General features: G+C 38.9%; 2 protein-coding genes across 2 annotated transcripts in view; one reads left to right on the plus strand and one right to left on the minus strand.

Moving 5' to 3' along the window:
* The window catches only part of LOC145498018 (uncharacterized), a 139,191-nt gene extending 130,116 nt beyond the window's left edge, over positions 1-9,075 (plus strand). The window contains exon 2 of the mRNA XM_081477893.1: positions 7,873-9,075. Within this exon, the coding sequence (XP_081334019.1) occupies positions 8,354-8,698 (345 nt within the window). The 5' untranslated portion in view covers positions 7,873-8,353 and the 3' untranslated portion in view covers positions 8,699-9,075. The remainder of the gene's footprint in view (positions 1-7,872) is intronic.
* Positions 1-20,373, minus strand: part of LOC145497894 (uncharacterized) — a 50,722-nt gene extending 30,349 nt beyond the window's left edge. The window contains exons 1-7 of the mRNA XM_081477769.1: positions 20,106-20,373; positions 9,939-10,840; positions 9,087-9,231; positions 6,379-6,583; positions 2,713-2,927; positions 1,697-1,914; positions 1,030-1,185 (exon numbers count right to left, since the gene is read on the minus strand). Of these exons, the coding sequence (XP_081333895.1) occupies positions 1,030-1,185; positions 1,697-1,914; positions 2,713-2,927; positions 6,379-6,583; positions 9,087-9,231; positions 9,939-10,819 (1,820 nt within the window). The 5' untranslated portion in view covers positions 10,820-10,840; positions 20,106-20,373. The remainder of the gene's footprint in view (positions 1-1,029; positions 1,186-1,696; positions 1,915-2,712; positions 2,928-6,378; positions 6,584-9,086; positions 9,232-9,938; positions 10,841-20,105) is intronic.
* Positions 20,374-20,482: the final 109 nt, after the last annotated feature.

The raw sequence follows: 20,482 nt of genomic DNA on the forward strand, positions 1-20,482 counted from the left end.
TTGAAATTTGCAGCCTCTTGACCTTTCGATGCAAACTTTTGCAGCTGCAGCTGCCTAAAGTTTCGACAGCTTGTTGACTTATTGTTGTGACTAGACTGCTTCTAGATTCTGAACTAGCAGAGGCACTGCTAACACTACCTTCTTAAGAATAATAATGCTACCTTGAATTTCTGTCCTGAAACCCGCCCATGCCTCGCTAAAATTTACACTCACCCAGCAATGACACAGCCGCAGTATAATTTTGTGTATTTTGAGATTATTCAAACTCAAAACAGAAGGCCAAACAATATACAGAAAACCTCACTCCAAAGTTACAAACTCAAATCAAAATTCTCGTTTATCCTGGGTGAGCTTTAACCTCCGCTTTTAGGTTTGCCTAAATCTATATATGTTTTCTTTTGAGGTTTATAGGACCGTAAATTATTCCGATGTGGACCGCAAATACTCAGTCATGTCAATTTTCTAAGCTAAACTAACGGAACACCTATTGAAGGCAATTGTCGCAAAAAAAGTTATCGTTAGAATAGACCTGTAACATGCCTTTCGTACCCACAGAAAGCCCTGTAAAACAATGTCTTTTGGATTAAAGAAAATGCAAAGAACATTATATTTGAACTAAGGAAAAGTCCTTGGGTCAAATGTAAGAGAAAAAGGCCTCTCTAGAAAAAAAGCCAAACAGAAAACCCGTCGACATAGGGTAACGACGACATATAGAAATAAATTTATTCATTGAGATATTGCCACCAGTCCCTAACTAAGCGAGTATAAATAAAAGCTCTGCATTCATTGAGGTATTGTTTACATTGCCCAATATTCCGTGCGAAAAAAAATAATATTTCTTATTTTCCTGTAGGATCATTTGCAGTCCTAAATGGGGATCTTTCGCGGTACATTTTAGGAATCATTTTGGTTTCGATTATATTACTTCTCAACGAGATTAGCCCAAGCCAATTTCTCACGGGGCTACATTTTTAAGCATCCTCGTTCTTTCAAGGCATTTTGTGTTGCTAAGCCATGTACAGTACTCACATCGCTTCAGATTGTTTTCCCAGCTCGTTCAAAACGTTTCCAAGACTTTGTAGAGTGAACGCAACTTGTGGATGTGCTCTGCCACCGAACAACTCCAGTTTTTCTTTCAAAGCCTCTCTTAGGTACCTTTCGCCTGTCTGAGGGTTTCCCAGATGACTATGCAAAAAAGTTAGGTAATATTAGATTGTTACGTTTTTTTTAAACCCAGGTACGATTATGTATTTTATGATTGGTAATGATCTTTTAAAATGACAAAAGTCTAGCGGTCTATGCAGGTCTGACAAGTCTTAAACATTTAATAGTCAAACCTCTTTAATACTACCCGACTTTTGCTACAGCGATTGTCAAATTGTGTGTCTTAACTTTGAACAACCTGCTAAGATCCACGACAAAATATGTTTGAAAAGTTAGTTATTCTTCCCTATACTTTGTAAATAGCCAGATCCACAGGGACCTCTCCAAACAGTTTGCGTGTGTTGAAATGAAACTTGCTGTTTAACTGTGTACACATTTTGTTTCTTGGATTATAGATTAGCATTCTTTGTACGGCATCTGCCTTCCTTGCCCTTGTTTGTTTGTATTTAATTGTTCCATTTCCTAGTGTTTTATTTAATTGATGTGATAACGTATTGTGTCACATGTGTAAGACGCTGTAAGTCATATGTACCTGTTACTGCAAGCCTCTCCAAGAAAATGTAACACATTGGCCAAGTCTAGCTGCACATTCCCTGGGCCCTTGTAATTCTTGAACAGAGATTGTGCAGTCTCTAAATGACTCCGTGCTTTTGCAGACTCACCAGAGTAGAGTAAACTCTCGCCAAGACACGCGTGACCATTAGCCATAGACAGAGATTCAAGCTCTTTTTCTGGTAGTCTGCTGCTCAGCTACAGAATAAATTTCAAACGATCTACTGTATTTCAGATAGCTTTTACGTAGGGGTTCTTTTTGCTGACGAACTAAAAGACCCCAGAAAGAGGGGGTTTCCAAACGGAATTAAAGGGATGTTCGTCGCATGTGATTTTTTATAGTTTGCTTCACCGCTTAACCGTTGTCACTGCTCACTAAGTCCCTCAGTGACACTCAGTAGATTAAATAAGTACTTCCTGAAGAACAAAAATAATTTCAACAACCTCGGCACCAAAAATGAATTCGAGTACTGACGTGAAGATACTTCTCTAAGCTTTTCCGACGAGCATCCCTTGCACCTTTACCAAGGACATTCATTGTTGATAGGAGGAAGAAGAAGAAGTAGAGGAAGAAGAAGAAGAAGAAGAAGAAGGAGAAGGCGGCGGCGTCGGCGGCGGCGTCGGCGGCGGCGGCGGCGGCGGCGTCGGCGGCGGCGTCGGCGTCGTCGTCGTCGTCGTCGTCGTCGTCGTCGTCGTCGTCGTCGTCGTCGTCGTCGTCGTCGTAGTAGTAGTAGTAGTAGTAGTAAAAAGGACCAGGACGAAGAAAAAAAGGAAGAAAGAAAAAAGGAGTAGGCGGAGGAGGGGAGCAGAGGAGGCGAGGAGGAGAGAAAAAGGAAATCTAACAACTATTCCACTACTGCGTGCTGGGTTGAAATAGAACTTAATGCAGTAGACCACTGAATGCCTATTATATTTGAGTGCCAAAAATAATATCTGAAGAGGGTAACCTAGCAATCGAGAAGGTTAATTAATGCCCTGATGTCGAGCTTAGTGTACCTTGACAGCTTCCTTTAGGTGAGGCAATGTGAGGCGTAGCATTGCAAAGTCTTCATCCCTGCACCGCTGTAAAGCGTCTTTGCATACACTGCTTAAACATTTGATTACTTCCGAGACATCAGGACCTGACAACTTCGGAGTAGTGATGTCGATGGCATTTTTTTCAAACAGGCATTTAGACAGCCAACTAAGTTTAACTTCCATCCAATTTTGTTCTGCAAGTGAATAATTTAATGCGTTCAAGAGGAGATGATCTACCCCGATCATCCTTTCTTGATGCGCTCTATTCAGTAGATTACGAGTTTGGCATTATCGCGCGCTTTATCACAAAGTGTCTAATTGACAGCATTCTCCCTCATTTTCTGAGCTAAAAGTAAGCGAGTACAGCTGAGTTGACTATCGCTCTTACGATACAAGGGCAATTAGAGCTGACGAATCCTCACCACTCTTTTTCCCACGAGATGTTTGCTATCTGTAGTTACAAATGGTAACTTAAAACTTTTGTGTTTTCATATGGGGGTAAATTCAATTAGAGCTGACAAGCTATCGGCTTTTGTTCCCAGGATATTTAACAAAAAAAAGCTTTCATTTCTGGACAGTTTTTACGTCTCTGCAGTAGCAGTTTATTTTTATTTGATGGGCATTTTATGACATTCTTTTCAGTCCGATATTTTTAAAGGTGAAAAGTATGAAAACTGCTCAAATGCTCTTTGAAGACTGCGTGGCACCAAGTTAAAGTGCAATTTCATTAAATCAGACTTTCAATGTTTCAGAGAGGTTTTTTTCCTCTTTCTTTCTATTTTCGGTGAAGTAGTGTTGCTGTGTTGTGTTGTGTTGTGTTTAAAAAGGGTAAACTCACGACTCGTATAAGATGCGAAAAGGTCTCTTAACTTGAGTATTTTTGAGCAAAAATTCCTCTTGGGGGTTGAAAGCGCTATGTGATCTGTGAGTGAGGGAGTTATGCATGTGCACGTGTCACACCAATCACAGTGTGGGTTTTATCAAAGAACGAATCAAAGAAAAAAAATAAGATGGTATCTACATTAATCCGGGGACGTGTCAGATTAGTGTGGTTTGTTTAGTCAAACATTTTATGGCTTAATATTTAGCTACCTTACCATTACCGATGTAACATCGTATGCACATCATAAATTCCCAGTTTCTTTCTTGCTGTACATCGGTACCAAAAAAACTTCGCAAATTAATCAAATCATTACTGTAAACAGCTCCATGAATGCTCCTATCTCCGAAACTTCACACAAAAAATAACTCTTGCACGCCTTGCGTGCCTATGTTTTAAATTTCTCAATTGCTTTTCCAGCAAGAGATTTATAGCTATTACTTTTGCCTTTCTCAGTGTTCTTGCGATGACGAGGGCAGCAGCCCAGAAAGAAAAGACAAAAGAATGTATCCTTGTGCAAAAGATACATTTGTATGTGAAAAGAGAAGAGTGAAAGAAGAAAAAGGCTAAAGCTAAGAATCGCCGCCGTGAAAGGGCAGAGAAAAACCGTGAGAGTGTTCTCTACAGTTAGTTAATCATCATCTTATCATGATGTTGGTATTGGTATAAACTTGGATCATTGTGGTATGACGCTTTCATAATTTTTAATTGCGTTAAAGGGGGTCACGTTAGAGAGATGGTCGCTGGTTAAAACTATTGATAAGTATAATAGTAATAATAACTACTTAATAACCTCGACCGTTCGGTCGTTACGGGAAAATCTCAAACTGAGGTCTTGCCGTGTTGACCGAGCGACAGCGAGGTCAATACGGTAGGCCGAGGTTTGAGATTTTCCCGTAACGACCGAACGGTCGAGGTTATTAAGTTGTTTATTATATGGCTCACGAATTGAAGAAAAAAAAATTATTCGAGCGGAAGTCGTCAATTTACATCCGGCGATGCGCGCGTTTACCGATTCATTCATCGTCTCAAACCCAGGGCAAAACTACACAGTCAGTGAACTTCACTACTGTAATTGTATACGGGAAAAATGATTGTCACAGCCCTCAAAAAGGTATTTTAGTATCGTGGAGCCACAACTTGATGAGGGAGTTTTTCCAACTTTTGTGGCGAAACGTCAACGCATATAGAAAAGACAGAAAGTGCTTCAAAATGGTCCAAACCAACGGTCTTTCGGTGAAAGAAAATACTAATGCTTCAGAATGCACTGCTCAGAATAACTCGATCTTCGCATTCGCTTTCGACAACATATCTTCGCCTTCTTCATTCTGGGACTTATGAATGAACTTTTCAAGCCTTTTGAGCGTCTAAAACTTCCTGCAGGTATCAGAAATACTGCTACCGACAGAAACCGCCCGATTGTTTACATCTGATGATCCTGGAAGCTGATTTTCACTCTCTTGTGTTGAAGCGAGGGAATCTATTTGATGAGAACTGAAACGGAGTTCAATATTTCGGTAATTATTGTGACTAAGATGATAACTTATAAGTTTCTTCGTAGTTTTCTGCTCAGGATACGTGACACATCTGCCGATGATGTTTTTCACTTAGCGATTTTAGCTTTATCCAACACTCGGCAAACTTTGATTGCTTTTCACTAGTGCTCGCCAATTTTACCGGTAAGTCAAAAACGACTTCTATATAAATTTTAGTAAGGAAAAATCCCTAAACTTTTAGCTACTCGGAATTAAATTTACCTCTCTTACTGTTTTTAATCGACTTTCATCATTTCAATCCGCTTGAATTTTCCGAGCCGGGCTCTTCCTAATTTGCATAATCCGTAATCGGCCCGTGGGCATTACGGCTGCATAATGACCGCTCAGATCTCGCTCTTAGCCAATCAGAGCGCGCGTTATATCGGCCACAAGCCAAAGCCATATAATAATAATATATAATAAATAATATAAGTAAAACAAAATTCACAGTGGACGCTGTCGAAACAATCGAAGCAAATGTGTCACCAGTTGTATTGAGTGTTATAGACGATAGTGATGCTTCTGATGTTGATGGTAGTGGTGAAGATGATTATCATTATGGTGACAAAGATGATTAGAAGAAGATGCAAGATAAACGTCAAAATAAAAAAATGTTCAAACGTTATTGTTTATAGTGGTCACTGCGCTTAGCTACACCTAGCTAGTTCACAGGCATGCCACTTTAAACGAAGGAAACAAATATATCAAATAAATGTAATAGGCTTAAAAATCCCAACTGGCGGGAGGCATACCAGTTGGCTATTTACAAGCATGACCGAGGAGTTGAACTAGGGTCTACCGAGAAACAACTCCAGCAAAGTGGTCAGAGCGGGACTTGAACCCGCGACTTCCGGATTTCAAGTCCGGTGCCCTAACCACTCGGCCACGCTACGATATATGTTGATGATGGACATTTAAAACGCTGGACCCACATAGTAAAGCTTTGTATATGTGAATTCCTGTTGTCATATAAAGTTAGATTAATGAGGAAAAAGAGATGCATTATATTAAAGAGATTTCACTAACGTTTGTTGTCGTTAAATACAATTGTGAGATTGTTAATTTAACCGTGACCCACCCCTAATGCAGTGCAATATTTTTCCTGACCCACCCTTTTTGACATGTTGAAAAATGGTGACCCACCCCTAATTTTTCATAGCCCACCGCCCCTGTACTTTATAACCGGCCCCTAACATGTGATAGTAAACAAAATTGTAACTCGCAACTTACCTGGTGATTGTTCTTGCCGGCTGAGTAAATCCCTGAGAGTAGCGTGGTCTCTTGGATGTATAGTTACCACGTTAACTTCATCCCGATCGGAAACTTTTACAAACGAGCTCTCTTTTGCTGCTTCTGCTGCCTTTTGAAAAAACCTCTCCAGAATTTTTAAAGGTGTGTAGTGCTCAATCGAGCAGCATGCCATGAATTTTAAAAGCTATGAATAAAGAGAAGTTCGGCTCAGTAATTAACAAGGACTCGCGTCCTGTCTGACCTCTGTCCCGAAGGAAAGATAAAAGGGAGTTTAAGCAAATCGCTACGGCTGGCTCTGATACGGCTGCCAGAAGTAAATTTCCCCCAAAATGAGACACTGCGCATGTACGTCGGTTGCATCCAGCCGCAGCGTGAAATCTGACTACGTGAGTCGAGATGTTTTGCCGTAGTGGCTACTACTTCGGGTTTATTTCGCTTCTCTGGCCCTTTTCAACGGACATCTCGGCATTTTAAGAATTCCATTGGAGGCTATATCCTTTAAACTCAATTTCAGTCAAAGATTGTGTCAAGGTTGCCCTTCATAAGCTTGTAAATCCGTATCCTGAATTTACGATAAGTTTTGGCAAAGGTGTTGGAATGGCGAAGCGAGTCAAGTGAAATATTCGTGTAAGCACGAGGGTGTTTTTCTTTGGTTAAGTTTGCTTTGAGGGTTTAGTGAAGATGTTTTATATCTGGATAACTATACGATGTTATTTTGCTTCTTTGAGTATTGATATATTTGTGTTCTTCACTCGATATTTTTTGAGATATTTGTCTCTGAAATTATATATTTCATCCATCAAATTGTTATGGTACAAAGTGTATGACATTCGCTTTCGCTCAGAAATAATCTGTTCGTCCTACCGAATAATGACCAAATAAAAGAGATTTTAAACTCCTTAGCCGATGTTTCTTTCATCTTTGTATTTCGCTTTACTCGCTAAACTTAACTGATTTGGCAGACCACCGAGACGTACTCTCCCCAGACCTTTTCAGTCACGGCAGCCGTAGTAGCACCAGCCGTAGTGATTTGCCTAAACTCCCTAAAAACCCCTAACTACCGCTCTCGCGACATTCTCTAGAGAATTCTAGTTAAGGTAATTACGGCGCAATGCGTGAGAATCGTTACATGATATTGCGAGACAACGTAAATATTAGAGTACATAGAGAATATGCTACAAGCTGGAAATACGAACTTGAAAGAAACACAACAAAAAACTCCTTTCCTCTTATATCATCAGCAGATCGGCCTAAGGCGGAAAACAGTTATAAAGTCGTTCCAAAAGTTCCTATGGCCTCGACATTCTACCTAGAGAGGAGAAAAGTGAAACTTAAACGCCCTAAAACTCGACAGTAACAAACGAAATACACAGAAGAAGCGAGGAAGTTAGTGAAACGCATTTTTATTACATTTGTTTTCTGTGGTTCCAGCTTCTGAATGAGCATTCCCGCAGCACGGGTTCAGACGGAAAGATTGGGGAAAAAACTAAGGGCTCAATACACCAATACGAAGCTGAGAGGTGAAGTCAAGCATGAAAGTAGCCAAGCAGAGAGGAAAAGGAGATGGAAAATATTGGAAAGGAAGCAAAAGGAGCAGCACGAAGCCAACATAGGTAAGACGAGCTATGGTCTAACAAAGACAATCTGCAATGGAAGACTTAGGCAGATCAAAACAGAACTGGATTAAAACGGACACCTTAACGGTAGAAAAGAAGAAGAGCAGATAAGATAGCCAGAAACAGCGAAATCAATAAGATGATAGCAGACATTGTTACTGGTGAGCCAACACAAAATGAACGCCAAAATAATGGGAAAACACTAGGAATGCACTCCAGTAAGGCTGAATTGCTGAAGGCAGACAGAGTTCACAATAGAAAAAACACAGCAACTATTGAGGAAGATAAGGAAGCATGAAAAGATCCCAAAGAGTCGGAAAAAAGGGCTAATCGTGAGAATGGCGAAGAAAGGAAACCTTAAAAAATGCAAGAACTGGTCGCGATTAGGGTTTTTTGTTGCAGATCGATATGGACTGGATGAGAAGAACATTTGGTCACGAAGAGAATGGCACCAACAAATTAGTCTAGACGAGGTAGACTTCCCTGAGGAGCAGCACATCTTGGTGAAAACATCACGACTGCTGGAGGAAGCAGGAAGTGTTGGAGTTATGATAAATGCACGAAAGGCTAAAATAACGAGGATAAATGCAAAGAGCTATGGCACGATCAAAGTGGAAGAAGAGGAGGGCGTGGACGAGTTCATTTACTCAGGATCAACAGTGAGTGAAAGGGAAGAGGTATGAAAGACCTGAAGAATAGAATTTCGAAAGCAAGGAGTGCCCTCCTCTATACTAAGAAGATCTGGAAGAGCGATAACATCACAAGGAGAACAAAGCTGTGATAGAACGAAACGGCAGTCTTGCTATGCGGTGCGAAATTCGGAAGATGAATAAAGGAGACATCAAAGCGGTAGAATGTAAGAACGTGTAAGCATCGAAGAGTTTCTAGAATGAGCAATGAAGTAAAATGGTGAAGATGGAAGGTAATTGGCCATATAGTACGGAACCATAATTGGCTAATACATGTAAGCCATATAGAACCCTATCCCTAAGATTTTTCACTGATAATTGTACTCTTTTAGCCTCGCACCTATCTCTAAAAAATAGGAATTATATAGACGATGCATGTTACCTCTGTTTGGTTTGCGCGACTCATTTCCATGATCAGCATACACTCAGAAAATGTTGCTGTTTCCGTTTTCAATAACGACCATAAGTCTGCGTAAGTTAATTTTTTGTTGGTCTCTTCGTTGTACTCTCTTATGAATTCTCCAAATCTGAAATCAGTGGTAAAGGCATATCGAAAGTAACTAAGACGGCTCCAAAACTTTCCAAAGGTGCTTTTGGCAGCTTATATCGGTCCCGTTGATAGCACCTACTAACCGTGAAAGGTGGATATTTGCTATAGAGGTTTGAAAGTAATGCTTATTCTAATGGTAAAGAAAGAATCTAGATTCCTAAATTCGACAGCGATATTTGCAAAAGATCGGTATGCCTCCTTGTCAGCACTGTCTTGAAGATTATTTAGGGGACGCGTTAGAGGTTCGAGTTTGTCTTCGACTGAACAGATGAAACAGAATATTCAGTCCTTTGCTTCTAAGTCCGAAATTGAAAACTATTCCAGTTTACTTTTTCGCAAAAAAACCTGAGTTTTTAGATGGTACATCTTATCTTTTTTTAACGCAATGGAAACTTCTCTGCGCTATGAGAACTTTATGTGTTTTACTTAAATGCAACGATTAATTTAGAAGGAAATTACATCAAAAAGTTCGCTTGTTCGACAACGAGCGCTACGCTTACTCCAAAAACTTATGTCTCTTATCTTATCGAAACTGACTTTACAACTCTTAAGGGACCGATATCTGCAATCCTGATTTGTCAACAACCAATCTGGTAGCTCCTTATGGGAACACAGGAGATACCATTGGCATCTTCTAAAATAAGTCATATTCCAATACACTTAAATTAAGTATTACATACTTACTTTGCTATATCTTGGGGAAGGCACATTAACTTTTTGACAACTATGTCCTGAGCATACGTTTTATCAGCACCATTCGCAGGGATTCCACTTTTGGCTGCAAGAAATTTAACCGCATCTTCGGTTTTCATCTTACCAATTAACACTTTCTCCAGAGAATGGTCGCCCCCTTCTTTGGCCAGTAGCCTTGGATATTGAGTGGTCATAACGACTAGACCATTTCCAATGCTTGGATCTCCTGGCTGTGGCCAAAACCTGCTTGGCATGTTCTCACTGAGGCCTTTTACCAAAAGCACCCACGGACTGTGATGTCCGAGGTTCTTCCTAACTTCTTCGTAGATTTGATTCAGCGCTTCATCATATGCATTTTTTTGACACTGATTTTGCAGATTGATTTGGTATTGTCGTCCCTCCGAAGTTCTGCTGAGAAGCGATAGCTCCTGATTCGCAACCTTTGCCTCTTCAGTCAGACCAATCTCTTTGGCAAGGCTGCAATAACTTTCAAGCATTGTGGTTTGGCTGTTTGCGTTTATTGTCCATAAGATTGCTGGTCTCCCTAGTAAATTCGTTAGTTTGTTTGTATTTCTGTAAAGTTGATTCATGAGGTTTGCCGCCGAATATTCTTTACCATGTCCTGTTGGTCCGTGTAATATCAAAGTCTTTACGCAGGAAACGTTACCGTTCTTACAAAGACTCTTATACTTGTTCCATATTTCTCCATCTTCTTCCCGTTGGAAATACCCATGACAAGGCGGAATCCTTACGGCGTGAACTTTTTTTGGAAATACATCTTTTAGTATTCTCTTACCCAACTGGTACATTCTTTCAGCTAGGTCCACTGCTTCTCGGACACCTCGAAGACGCGTTTTTGCCTTCCAATGCATAATTCATTCACTATTTGTGCGCTGAAATTTAAGATGGATAAAGCTTTTAATAAGTGATGGGGAACCTTTCGGTCAACAGAGACTGTAGCTAATTGAAAAATTTAACAAATGAGCTATCGTGATGACCGTTCATGATAAAAGGTAAAGTCATGCACGAAATCACTTAGTACAAATCAAAGGTGCAGTCGGCCGAACACCATCACGTAAAATAATATTGTTATAGAATCCACGCAGAGCGAAGAATATCCACTTATCCGAAAATTTCCATCTCATTGCATGCTAATCAGGGGCGGGGCAGAAGACTCCTAAAATTTACGTATAGGCATCATCCAACAAAAAATGACGCATATCCGGTTTAAACTGGGCTTCTCGGCTCGTTTCACAAAGCGAGAAAATGGCGTTTCGATTACTCACCATTTCCCTCTATTTGTAAACCATCAGTTTCGTTTCATTTTATATTGAGGATGGAAAGATGCTGCAGACACATTACTTCGACTTTTTAAGCAAAGATTTCGGGAGAAGAGAAAAGTTTATTATTGATTTGAAGCAAAATAACGGAGAGCCTTCCGTCATCGTCGGGCGAATTTTACACATTTGCAAAACTGGTGTTGTTCCAACTTTTGGTTCTTGTTGTTCGTGATTTAGTGATAACAATAAGTGCAATAGCCTATAATGTTAACAACAACCTGGATGAAGTATTGCTGGCCATAGTTTGCACTGTGTACTACGGGAACATAATTAACAGAAGCCGTTTAGCTCCGAAAGTCGCTGTCACCAGAGCTTTTGTTGCTCTTGGCTCACGTGTATTGGTAGAAGAGATAAGCTGGATCGCATGCTGAAGGTCAGTATCCCACATTCCCACATCTCTCGTTGAAGATTGTTGTTTTCAGTAAGATAAAGTACATATATATTGGTACTTTTGGGTCATCAGTCTCTTTCTCTTTGGTGAGTGCTCTTAAAACGCCCAGTAAAAACTTGATTCACGGCATGGAAGCTTATGTCTCGCTGGATCGAAATTCGAGCAAGATTTTTCAGTTCTAGTCCCCTTTAAAAGTAATTAAATCAATTATTCAAATCCAAGCCATCAGAGGGAATCTGCCATTGAAGCTGCCCCAAGTTAAGGTCCTGTTTAAGGACCTTCCCCCTTGAAAATCGTAGGGGTGTTCTTTGAGGCAACACAGGTCCCATTTATATAGTCTCGGGTACCCGAGATAACCCTCCCCCTGAGGCAACTTTATCACGTGTTTGTAGGTGAAAGTCCCTGTAGCCCCTGTAGGCGGAGTAAAAGTTGACCCTGCATGATTATTTGTAACTCTTATTGAATAATCAAATGTGCAACTATCCCTCTTTGTTTCCCTCAGTCATTCAATCACAGTGGGTTTTGCTGAGTTGATTTTCTCTTCTTTGATACAAATTGCTGCTTTAAATCTTAAATCTAGGCATTACGTGACACTTGCCATGCCGAGAGTTGTTCCAGTTAGGCGAGCCAAAGTGTTTATGCATACTCAAAGAAAAGTTGTTGGTTACTTTACCTGCCAAGGCGAGTCAACTTGCCCACCTGAACTGTCTTGCCCCCAAGTCTGGTTCGCAATCCTCGTGTAAACGGTTGGTTGAATTTTACAAAGAAATAAGTGAATAATTAGCTCCACTAGGGTAACTCGGGGAAAGGGTTGTCTCTGGCACACAAGAGCCATTCTATTTTATTTCCATTTTCCCTCTTCCTCTTCCAACTGATTATGCGAAATATAATGTCCAAAATCTTTATGGGTACTGGTGTTTGAGAGTGTCATCTTTATCACTACTGTGGAATGTACCTCACCTTACAGCCACCCCTGTTAACATAGCCATCTCGTTATTATGGCCACACTATTCTGGCTCAAACAAAAGCTCAGTCGGTCATTTTCTTATTTATTAATTATACAGTCAGATTTTTGTGGCCTGTTGGTGACTAGATTAACAGATTTCTGGCACATTGTAAGAGTAATTTATGCAATTTACAGTAAGCAACAGGCATCATTTTGATAGTGAAGTCCCACGCATACATGTAACTCTTGATTATTTTGAGATTTTATCTTTATTATGTCATTAAGGCAATAATATTTTGATTCCTGCTCCAGCAGGAGGGGGGGGGGAACTCTCCTCTATGTGCTATATATAGCTATGTGCAGCCCCAAAAGGTATGGTTATTCAGCCGTTTTGGTCATAAATACTCTAGAGTAAGGCTTTTGCCCTCTCATCTTTAATTTGGTATGTTTTTTAGAATAAGCTACCTCAATTTTCATCATTATTGATAACACCATCAACAAAAGTCCTTCAAAACTTATGTTTAGGGCAACTGTAGCAGTCGCAACAGTCATAATTGGGATAGGGAAAATCGCAGATTATGGTCATAAATAGGTTAAGGGTTTAAGTTTTGTGAAGAGGGGCGCACTGACTCCCACCTAATTTTTCTGGGATGTACAAACACATTTTCTTGCAGTTACTACAGTCTTGCTTTTATTTAGTAAATCAAAATAGTACTTGCTGCCAGGTACTTTATAAAAGTATAACCCCTCCAGAAGCCTTCACAAAGTACATGTAATATCAGGTGCTAACAATTTTTTTTGCGGCTGATTAAAATTTAGTATTGAATTGTACTGAACTGGTGCAGATTTAATATAGGTACATTATATTTTGTCACACTTAGTTCACTTATTTTAAGACTACTCAGCAGCAACTAGTACCTCTTGTATGACCATGCAATAACAGTATAATTTGGAATTTCCCCCCCAAAAAAACAAACACATGTATATGTATTACTATCCTGCCTGGAAGAGTGTGTTGAGAGAGCACACAGTGCAGTGCCCTGCTGTATGTCTTTTGTTAGGTATAATAATCTTAAATTTAGAAGACTCATATTGATCTTTTAGAATTCACAAAAAAAGTTGATATCTTGACAACTGTCCTTTAGCTGCGTCACTTCATAATAAATTAGCAGTTTGGTATGTTGTAGCAGAGAACTTTAATTAATTAAGTTATCGCACCAGTATCACAGAGGTCATGGGTTGGAATCCAGTTCACACCTAATTTTTTTTCAGTCTATAATTTCGCCTTTGCTCAAGTTGTGTATAGTTGCAATGGTCAATCGTGTCTTTATAAGTTAATCAATGTATATATGTCACACTGACTTATACTTTAACATTTTATCTTAAAGTTTGTTTATTTGTTTTATTGTGTGGTTCTAGAAAATTTCCATACCCACCCCAAGGAGATTATTGGAAATTCCAAGGATGGGGAGGGTCTCAAAAGCCAAACATTTTGAAGAAAAGTATTAATCAAAATTGGAATTTCCATAGGGATGGGATGGGCAGATCTCTGTTTAATAAATACATAAATAATATGTACAGACCCATTATCTGATGTGAAGACTGTCCAACATATCCTGGCCAACGAGTTGCCAAGGTGTAGCATCCTTGTTATCAATTTCAAGTACCAAATTAAAGAAGATCTGAGTGAGCATGTTAGATGGGAGAGGGGAATTTTTCAAAATATCATAAACTAAAAATATATATATTTTTTCCAAACTCAATCATGTTAGTAGTGTTAGTGTCTATTTATTTATTTATTTATTAATTTATTAATTAATGAATACCTATAAAGAGATAGTCATACATTCTTGCAAATATTCTGGGAGTCTCCCACAGACCATTTATATCATTCAGTCCCCCAGGAAAGTTATGAAATTTATTGTCCAAGTAAACTACTGAACCATGGGCTCCAGTGGGGACAGTGCTATTACGATGCAATTTGCAGATGTGCTACATAATATGAGCTTAACGGTTTTGTTACCATGGCAACAGACTGCATTTTAGACCTTCCCTGATATTCTAGGCTTTTCTGGCCACCTTTGGAGTTCCATTTTGATATTTGCCAATGGTGCTTCATCTGCATGATCCAGCAAGCCTATTAAATAGTAAGGTCAAAGTCATGGCCTTGTTTAATGTTTTTCAAGCTGAAAATCACTGCATTATTGAAATTGGGTTAGAGGGGACTGGAAAAGATTGAGTTGCCAATTGGGAACATATATTTTATAGCCATATTAGTGTGTTGCCTGTAGAACTATAAGGCTACCAAGTTTCAATGATCTCTGCTGTATATATGGTCTGCACTTGATGTAATATTGGGTTTGGTGTATGACATCATCAGTCCTCTCATTTGCATATATTTTACACATTGTAAACTTAAATAGCTCCAGATGAGAAATAATACAGATATTTGCAAAGGTAAACAGCATTTGTAATCTATAGTGGAATTCTATTTGATACTCTTGAAAATTCTGAATCAAGGGGTAAAAATTTGATGATAGTAGCAATTTGACAAATCATTGAGTTGAATTTATGCTGCTGACATTAACATGTACTGTAAGGTGTTGAAGAGAATTTTGGAGGGGAATTTGGTGTGTTTATTGAATTGCCAGAGGTTGGTTGGTTGGTTTTGTTATTGCTTTGCCATTATCTTCCATGCATTTTTTTTAAAACCAGAGTGGTTGGTGGCAAAAGCAAAACTGCCAATATTCTCACTTACCTGTGTTTCTAAAGTCATGTTTTTAGGTTTTTGTGGTCAATCTATTGGTAGCTGCACTGTCTTAAATTACAATAGAAAAGATGTGATATTAATTATGTAAGTTATACTTTGGTATTGTTCATACCAAAATTATAGTAATTTTCTGGTTCAATGTTTGCCTCTGCATTAATTTGATTAAACTACTGTAGTTTATTTTTAACCGAATTTAATTTTGTCAAAAGGGAGGTCTGAATCTGAGAGCAATAGTAAACTAGACCAACAAAGATACGGAAATCTGCCACCATTGCTTTCATGGCTGAGTGGAGATGAATCTAAGTCAGACCAAAATTAGAAAAAAGAATACTGATTTAATGTGATTATGGAAATGTTTGAGGGTTGAAATGGGATCCTGGCTATGGGAGAGTAAGACTGAGAGGGGTGGGTGGTGTGCTTTTGAATTTAAGAACCTCTCTGAAAGTGAAAACAAACTGTAGGTTTCAAAAGTTTAAAGCGGAGGTAAAAATTACACTTAAATATATCTTGTTTATTAAGGTGCTAAATGAGCAAATACCCACTTACGGTGAGTCATTGAAACAATGACATAATTTATGTTTGTCTTTTCTTAGGTGGTTACCTCCTGGCATATAAACCCCACACTGGCCTGCATACAATGCTATGATTTAGATGATGCAACCTGCTTTCCCATGTTTAACATACATGTAAGAGTATCAGTAGACCAGCGTACAAGTGTGATTTCTCTATTGATAATGAGAATGATAATAAAGATACAAAGCCACTCTGGAAAAAAAAAAAGTTAATTTGTTGTTGTTTCGTCCTGTTCATTTTTTCCTTGAACATTTTTATTTTCCTAATAAGTAGTTTAGCTAGCCATAAAAATGTTTTGTTGTCTCTGAGACCATTTTCAAGATAAAAAAGTGATTTGTATATAAAATTTGAATTTTTTTTTGGGGGGGGGGATGGGGACCTTTTCAGAATTTCCCTACAAAGATCACAAGGTACAAGGGAAGGGGCAAAAATAGAATTTTAAGTGTTAAAACATGTTTTCATTATCAGTTTGGTCCTCTTTGTGAAGCTGCAAGGTATACTTGAGGATAATGTTATACCCATTTTAATTCAAAATACAAATGGAAACTTGCATTGACAATCACTTAATCTCTTGGCACTGTTTTGTTTTTTAATAATTGCCTTTTTTCACAAAACAATAATTTGAACATCTCTGTTACACAAGCTGGTGGGGGGAAGGGGTATTCTACAAAGTTTTAAATGGAAAGGCCTTATCTCAAGGTCCATTACCCCTTACCCTTTTGTAGACATTTGTACCGTTTTGATAGAAATGGCACCTCTTTTGTCAACCTTACATTGCAAAAGGGTAAATGTATCCCTTTAACAAACCTATTTAGGAATACTGCATCCCTTTTCTATTCCCTTGGAAAGAGGTTAATAAACAATATTATAGAATCTCTTCATTCTGGCTGAGGAGAGTAAATGAGAGCTTTTCAACAACATTTTAGAACCAGAAGAATGGAATCCCTAAATGACAGATTTTCCTACCCTTTCATACACCTCAACTTGTGAAATCTCTATCATTTTATACCTGAAGCCTGAAAAAGATTCTCATCTTGAGCTGAGCCTCCCCATATAGGTCATTACAGAGTGCCTTCCCACATACACAAGTCAGGAACTCTTGACAAGTACTGTAAGTAGTGATGAAGCTGGTCTTCTTCAGTTTTTTAGCACAAACTTGTTGCTCTCTGTCAATTTCTAGTACGAAACCTTTTCTTTGCTGATCTGGTCCAAGTTCACAGACACTAGCATCACTCTCACGACACTGACTCTATCAATGTCACTCGCAGTCTGATTCTTCAGTTTCACTGCACCATGTTTCATCATCACTCATCATTGTTAGACACGAGTTCATTAGCTTGTAAAATTCACCAACCTGGCAGTGTCACTGTTGCTATTGCCTGTTCCCAGACTTCCTTTTATGGCTAGATGTAGGGGCATGAAATTTCACTACTGTTTACGAAAAAATTTGTTTAGATGGCATATTGAAAGAGTGATGAATTACTGAAAATAATTGTCAGTATTGCTAGTGTTCTCTCATTCCCTTAGGGATTGAAATATCTTGATGTAAGATTACATAGAGAAAGCTCACTGAAATATAATGCACATTTTTTTAAGTAACCTTTCAAAATGGGTTGCCAATATGACAGGGATTAATAGATAAGGAATTTGGTCTGCAAACAGGGCAAATGAGAGGGTTTGAAGAACTAAAAGGTGCATGCTTGGCCTCAGTGGTGGGGGGGGGGGGGTATTGGAACTTAGCGTTGCTGACATTTAACACTGTTGAAATTGAAAAATGAATTTGATTATAAATGAGAAAAAACCACGACATGTCCAAATTACTTAATCGCCGTTAAAACTAATCCTCTTGCTTTTTTTTAAGGGGTTCACGGCCTGCCTGTAACGAAGCGTTTATCAATTAAGGTATTACTTAGGGAAAACATATCTTGTTTAAAGTTCTTAACCAATCGTAACATATTTTATGGCCTCAATTTGAGTCATGAGCAAACACATGAGTTTGTGTTAGTGTCGATCGGCAAGAAAGTTCTGCAAAGCGCGTTATGTGTGTGGGTCTATTCTTGCAGTGATACGATTAACAGCTCTCAAGTGCTCTCGAGTGTTGGCAACAGTAAATTTTAAAAAATGTGCTTCTGTTAATAAGGTTCCCCCATGTCTAGAAACCTGTCATTGTGCATTTTTCTTAGTGTGATGCCTATCTAAGAGAATAGGATGTTTGAATTGAGTGCAACTTACCTAGAATTCATTATTTCCACACAAACGATGACTCCTGTGGAATTCAGCGAGGAAGAAATGGCGACATTTCGTAAAAAACACGCCTTCAAAACAGCGTGTTTTTGAATAAATAATTACCCTGTCCTTCAAACAAACTGATATGACGAGGAAGAAGACAAAATTTTGTTTATCGTGGCCAAATAAAACGTTAAAAATATCCGGCCGATTGCAAAATATTGCCATTTTACTTACTGAGAGAACGATTATGCCATATTCAAATTTGATTTAGCTGCTCAACGCTCTTTTTTACCGGATGTGACGTCATTTTTTGTTGGATGATTCAGATACACAAAAAGTGCCAGGCGTCGCAGAGTGTTCTCCCCCGTCCCTAATGCTAATCTCTCTACTTTTAATCCGTGTTTATTGTACTGAGTTGTAGTTATTGTAATTGTAGTTATTCAATAACGTACTGATAACAAATTTAAAAAAACATGGATTTCAGCTTGATATTTAAATTACCTCTTCCCAACCCCAAGGGAGGAGGAAAGGAAGTAAAAAAACAAAACATAAAATTCAAAGCGATTTTCTTATTTGTGCAGTTCCATTAATGATATCTCCATAAATGATAAATTTAGCAATTTTAGTGAGTGGTGTCGGCCAAGAATGACTGACCAAGAGTCCAGGGATTAAATGTTACGCTTTTCAGTCCAATTTTCCCTGTTTATTTTGAGCTCCATAAAGATGAGGTATTGAAGATGAAATGAAGATGATGTGTTGAAGGTGAGGTACCCTTATATGTGGAGATGGAGAATGCGCTCTCGACCTGTCATCAACTCCACCAACGGTACCGACGCATCACCCAAAATCACTTCGAAGTCGTCTTCAGTTCACCCTCGCTGTCGCCACGCTGTTTCTCGCTGCAATGGTATCCCAGAGGTCATGGGCTCGAATATTTTTTTTTTTTTCAGGCTTTAATTTCACAATTGCTTAAGTTGTGTGTAGAACTGCGATGATCAGTCGTGTCTTTCTCTGTAGTTCAAATATATGATCTTTCATGTGTTCATTTGTAAAGAGGTGATGAATTAGTACATCAAAAAGTGGCGAGGGTGAGGAAAGATTGAGACAGTCTTTTTAGCTTGACTGAATGTTTTAGATGTCCATCCGTGACGTGTCTCCATAGACACGGTGAAAATATTTGCACCAGTTGCACAAGTGTCAAAAAAGCCCTTTCACTTTCGATTTGATTTTCTCACCCTGATCTCCGATGTGAAAAGATGACGATTTGTCACCCCAACAAATGCTGGGTTTGTTAATTGAAATGTATCTTAGCTCATTTCGAATGCAAAACCAAGGGAAACGAAGCCTGAAAAGAGCGTGACACCGAATGGATGCATCAATGTGTATCTTCACTTCACGGAGAACTACAGCGATAGTACATGTAATTTTCTAGCCAAGGTAAAGATGACTTGAAAATCCTCTTCAGTCGCATCGCATTAGAAGAAACTTGATTTTTATTCGCCATTGGAGCTGTTTAAGTGAGCTGTAAAGATATTGTGCGAAGTTAGGTGCCCTTGTTCTGCCGGCGCTGGTATGTTCAAACTTATGTCATTAACGGGAACTTTGTCCTAAATCACGTCTTGGTCCTTTCGTTTTTAACTTTCGGCGATAATTTAAACTTAAATTTTATCGTGCTGTGTAGATAACTATTTTTGACCTTGTAGAAAGAAGCGCTATATTAAGAAGTAATGGCCCTCTATGTCGGAATTCACTAGGAAATCTTGCGTGGTTTAGAAAAAAGCGCGCTGTTGCTAAAACGTCCAAAGCTTGCAAACTTAAGGCCTGGTCTTGTAGCACACATGGCTTCTATTTACTATGATGCATTCGATGAGCAAAATAGCAATTTACATTCAACTGAAGTAAGACTTACGTTCCACTGTAAATCCGGTACAAACCGTCAGATTCACTAGGACTACATCACGCAGAACTTATGTTCCAATCGTTGCAAAAGGAGCCAACGGCATACAAGTCTGTCACCATCGGAGAAGTGAAAAGTCGAAAAAGCGTCCCCTAGACTGATAAGAGAGTTAGCCTCGAGTAAGGGACTAACGTAATGTTGAGTTTCTTCCAAGCGAAGTCGAAAGTCTCAGCGGGAAAAATCCCGGCACTTCAACTTCCTGTTCTTTGTTTATTGTGTCCCCAGTCTTTTCAAAGTGCTTTATTTATGCAAATTTCGCCTTGTGACGTAAACACTCAGCAACGGATCGACGTCGTATTTTAAACTTTAGTTCCTGATGAAGTTGAATA

Source organism: Orbicella franksi, chromosome 9 (genome assembly GCF_964199315.1).
Source record: "Orbicella franksi chromosome 9, jaOrbFran1.1, whole genome shotgun sequence".
Taxonomy (NCBI): domain Eukaryota; kingdom Metazoa; phylum Cnidaria; class Anthozoa; order Scleractinia; family Merulinidae; genus Orbicella; species Orbicella franksi.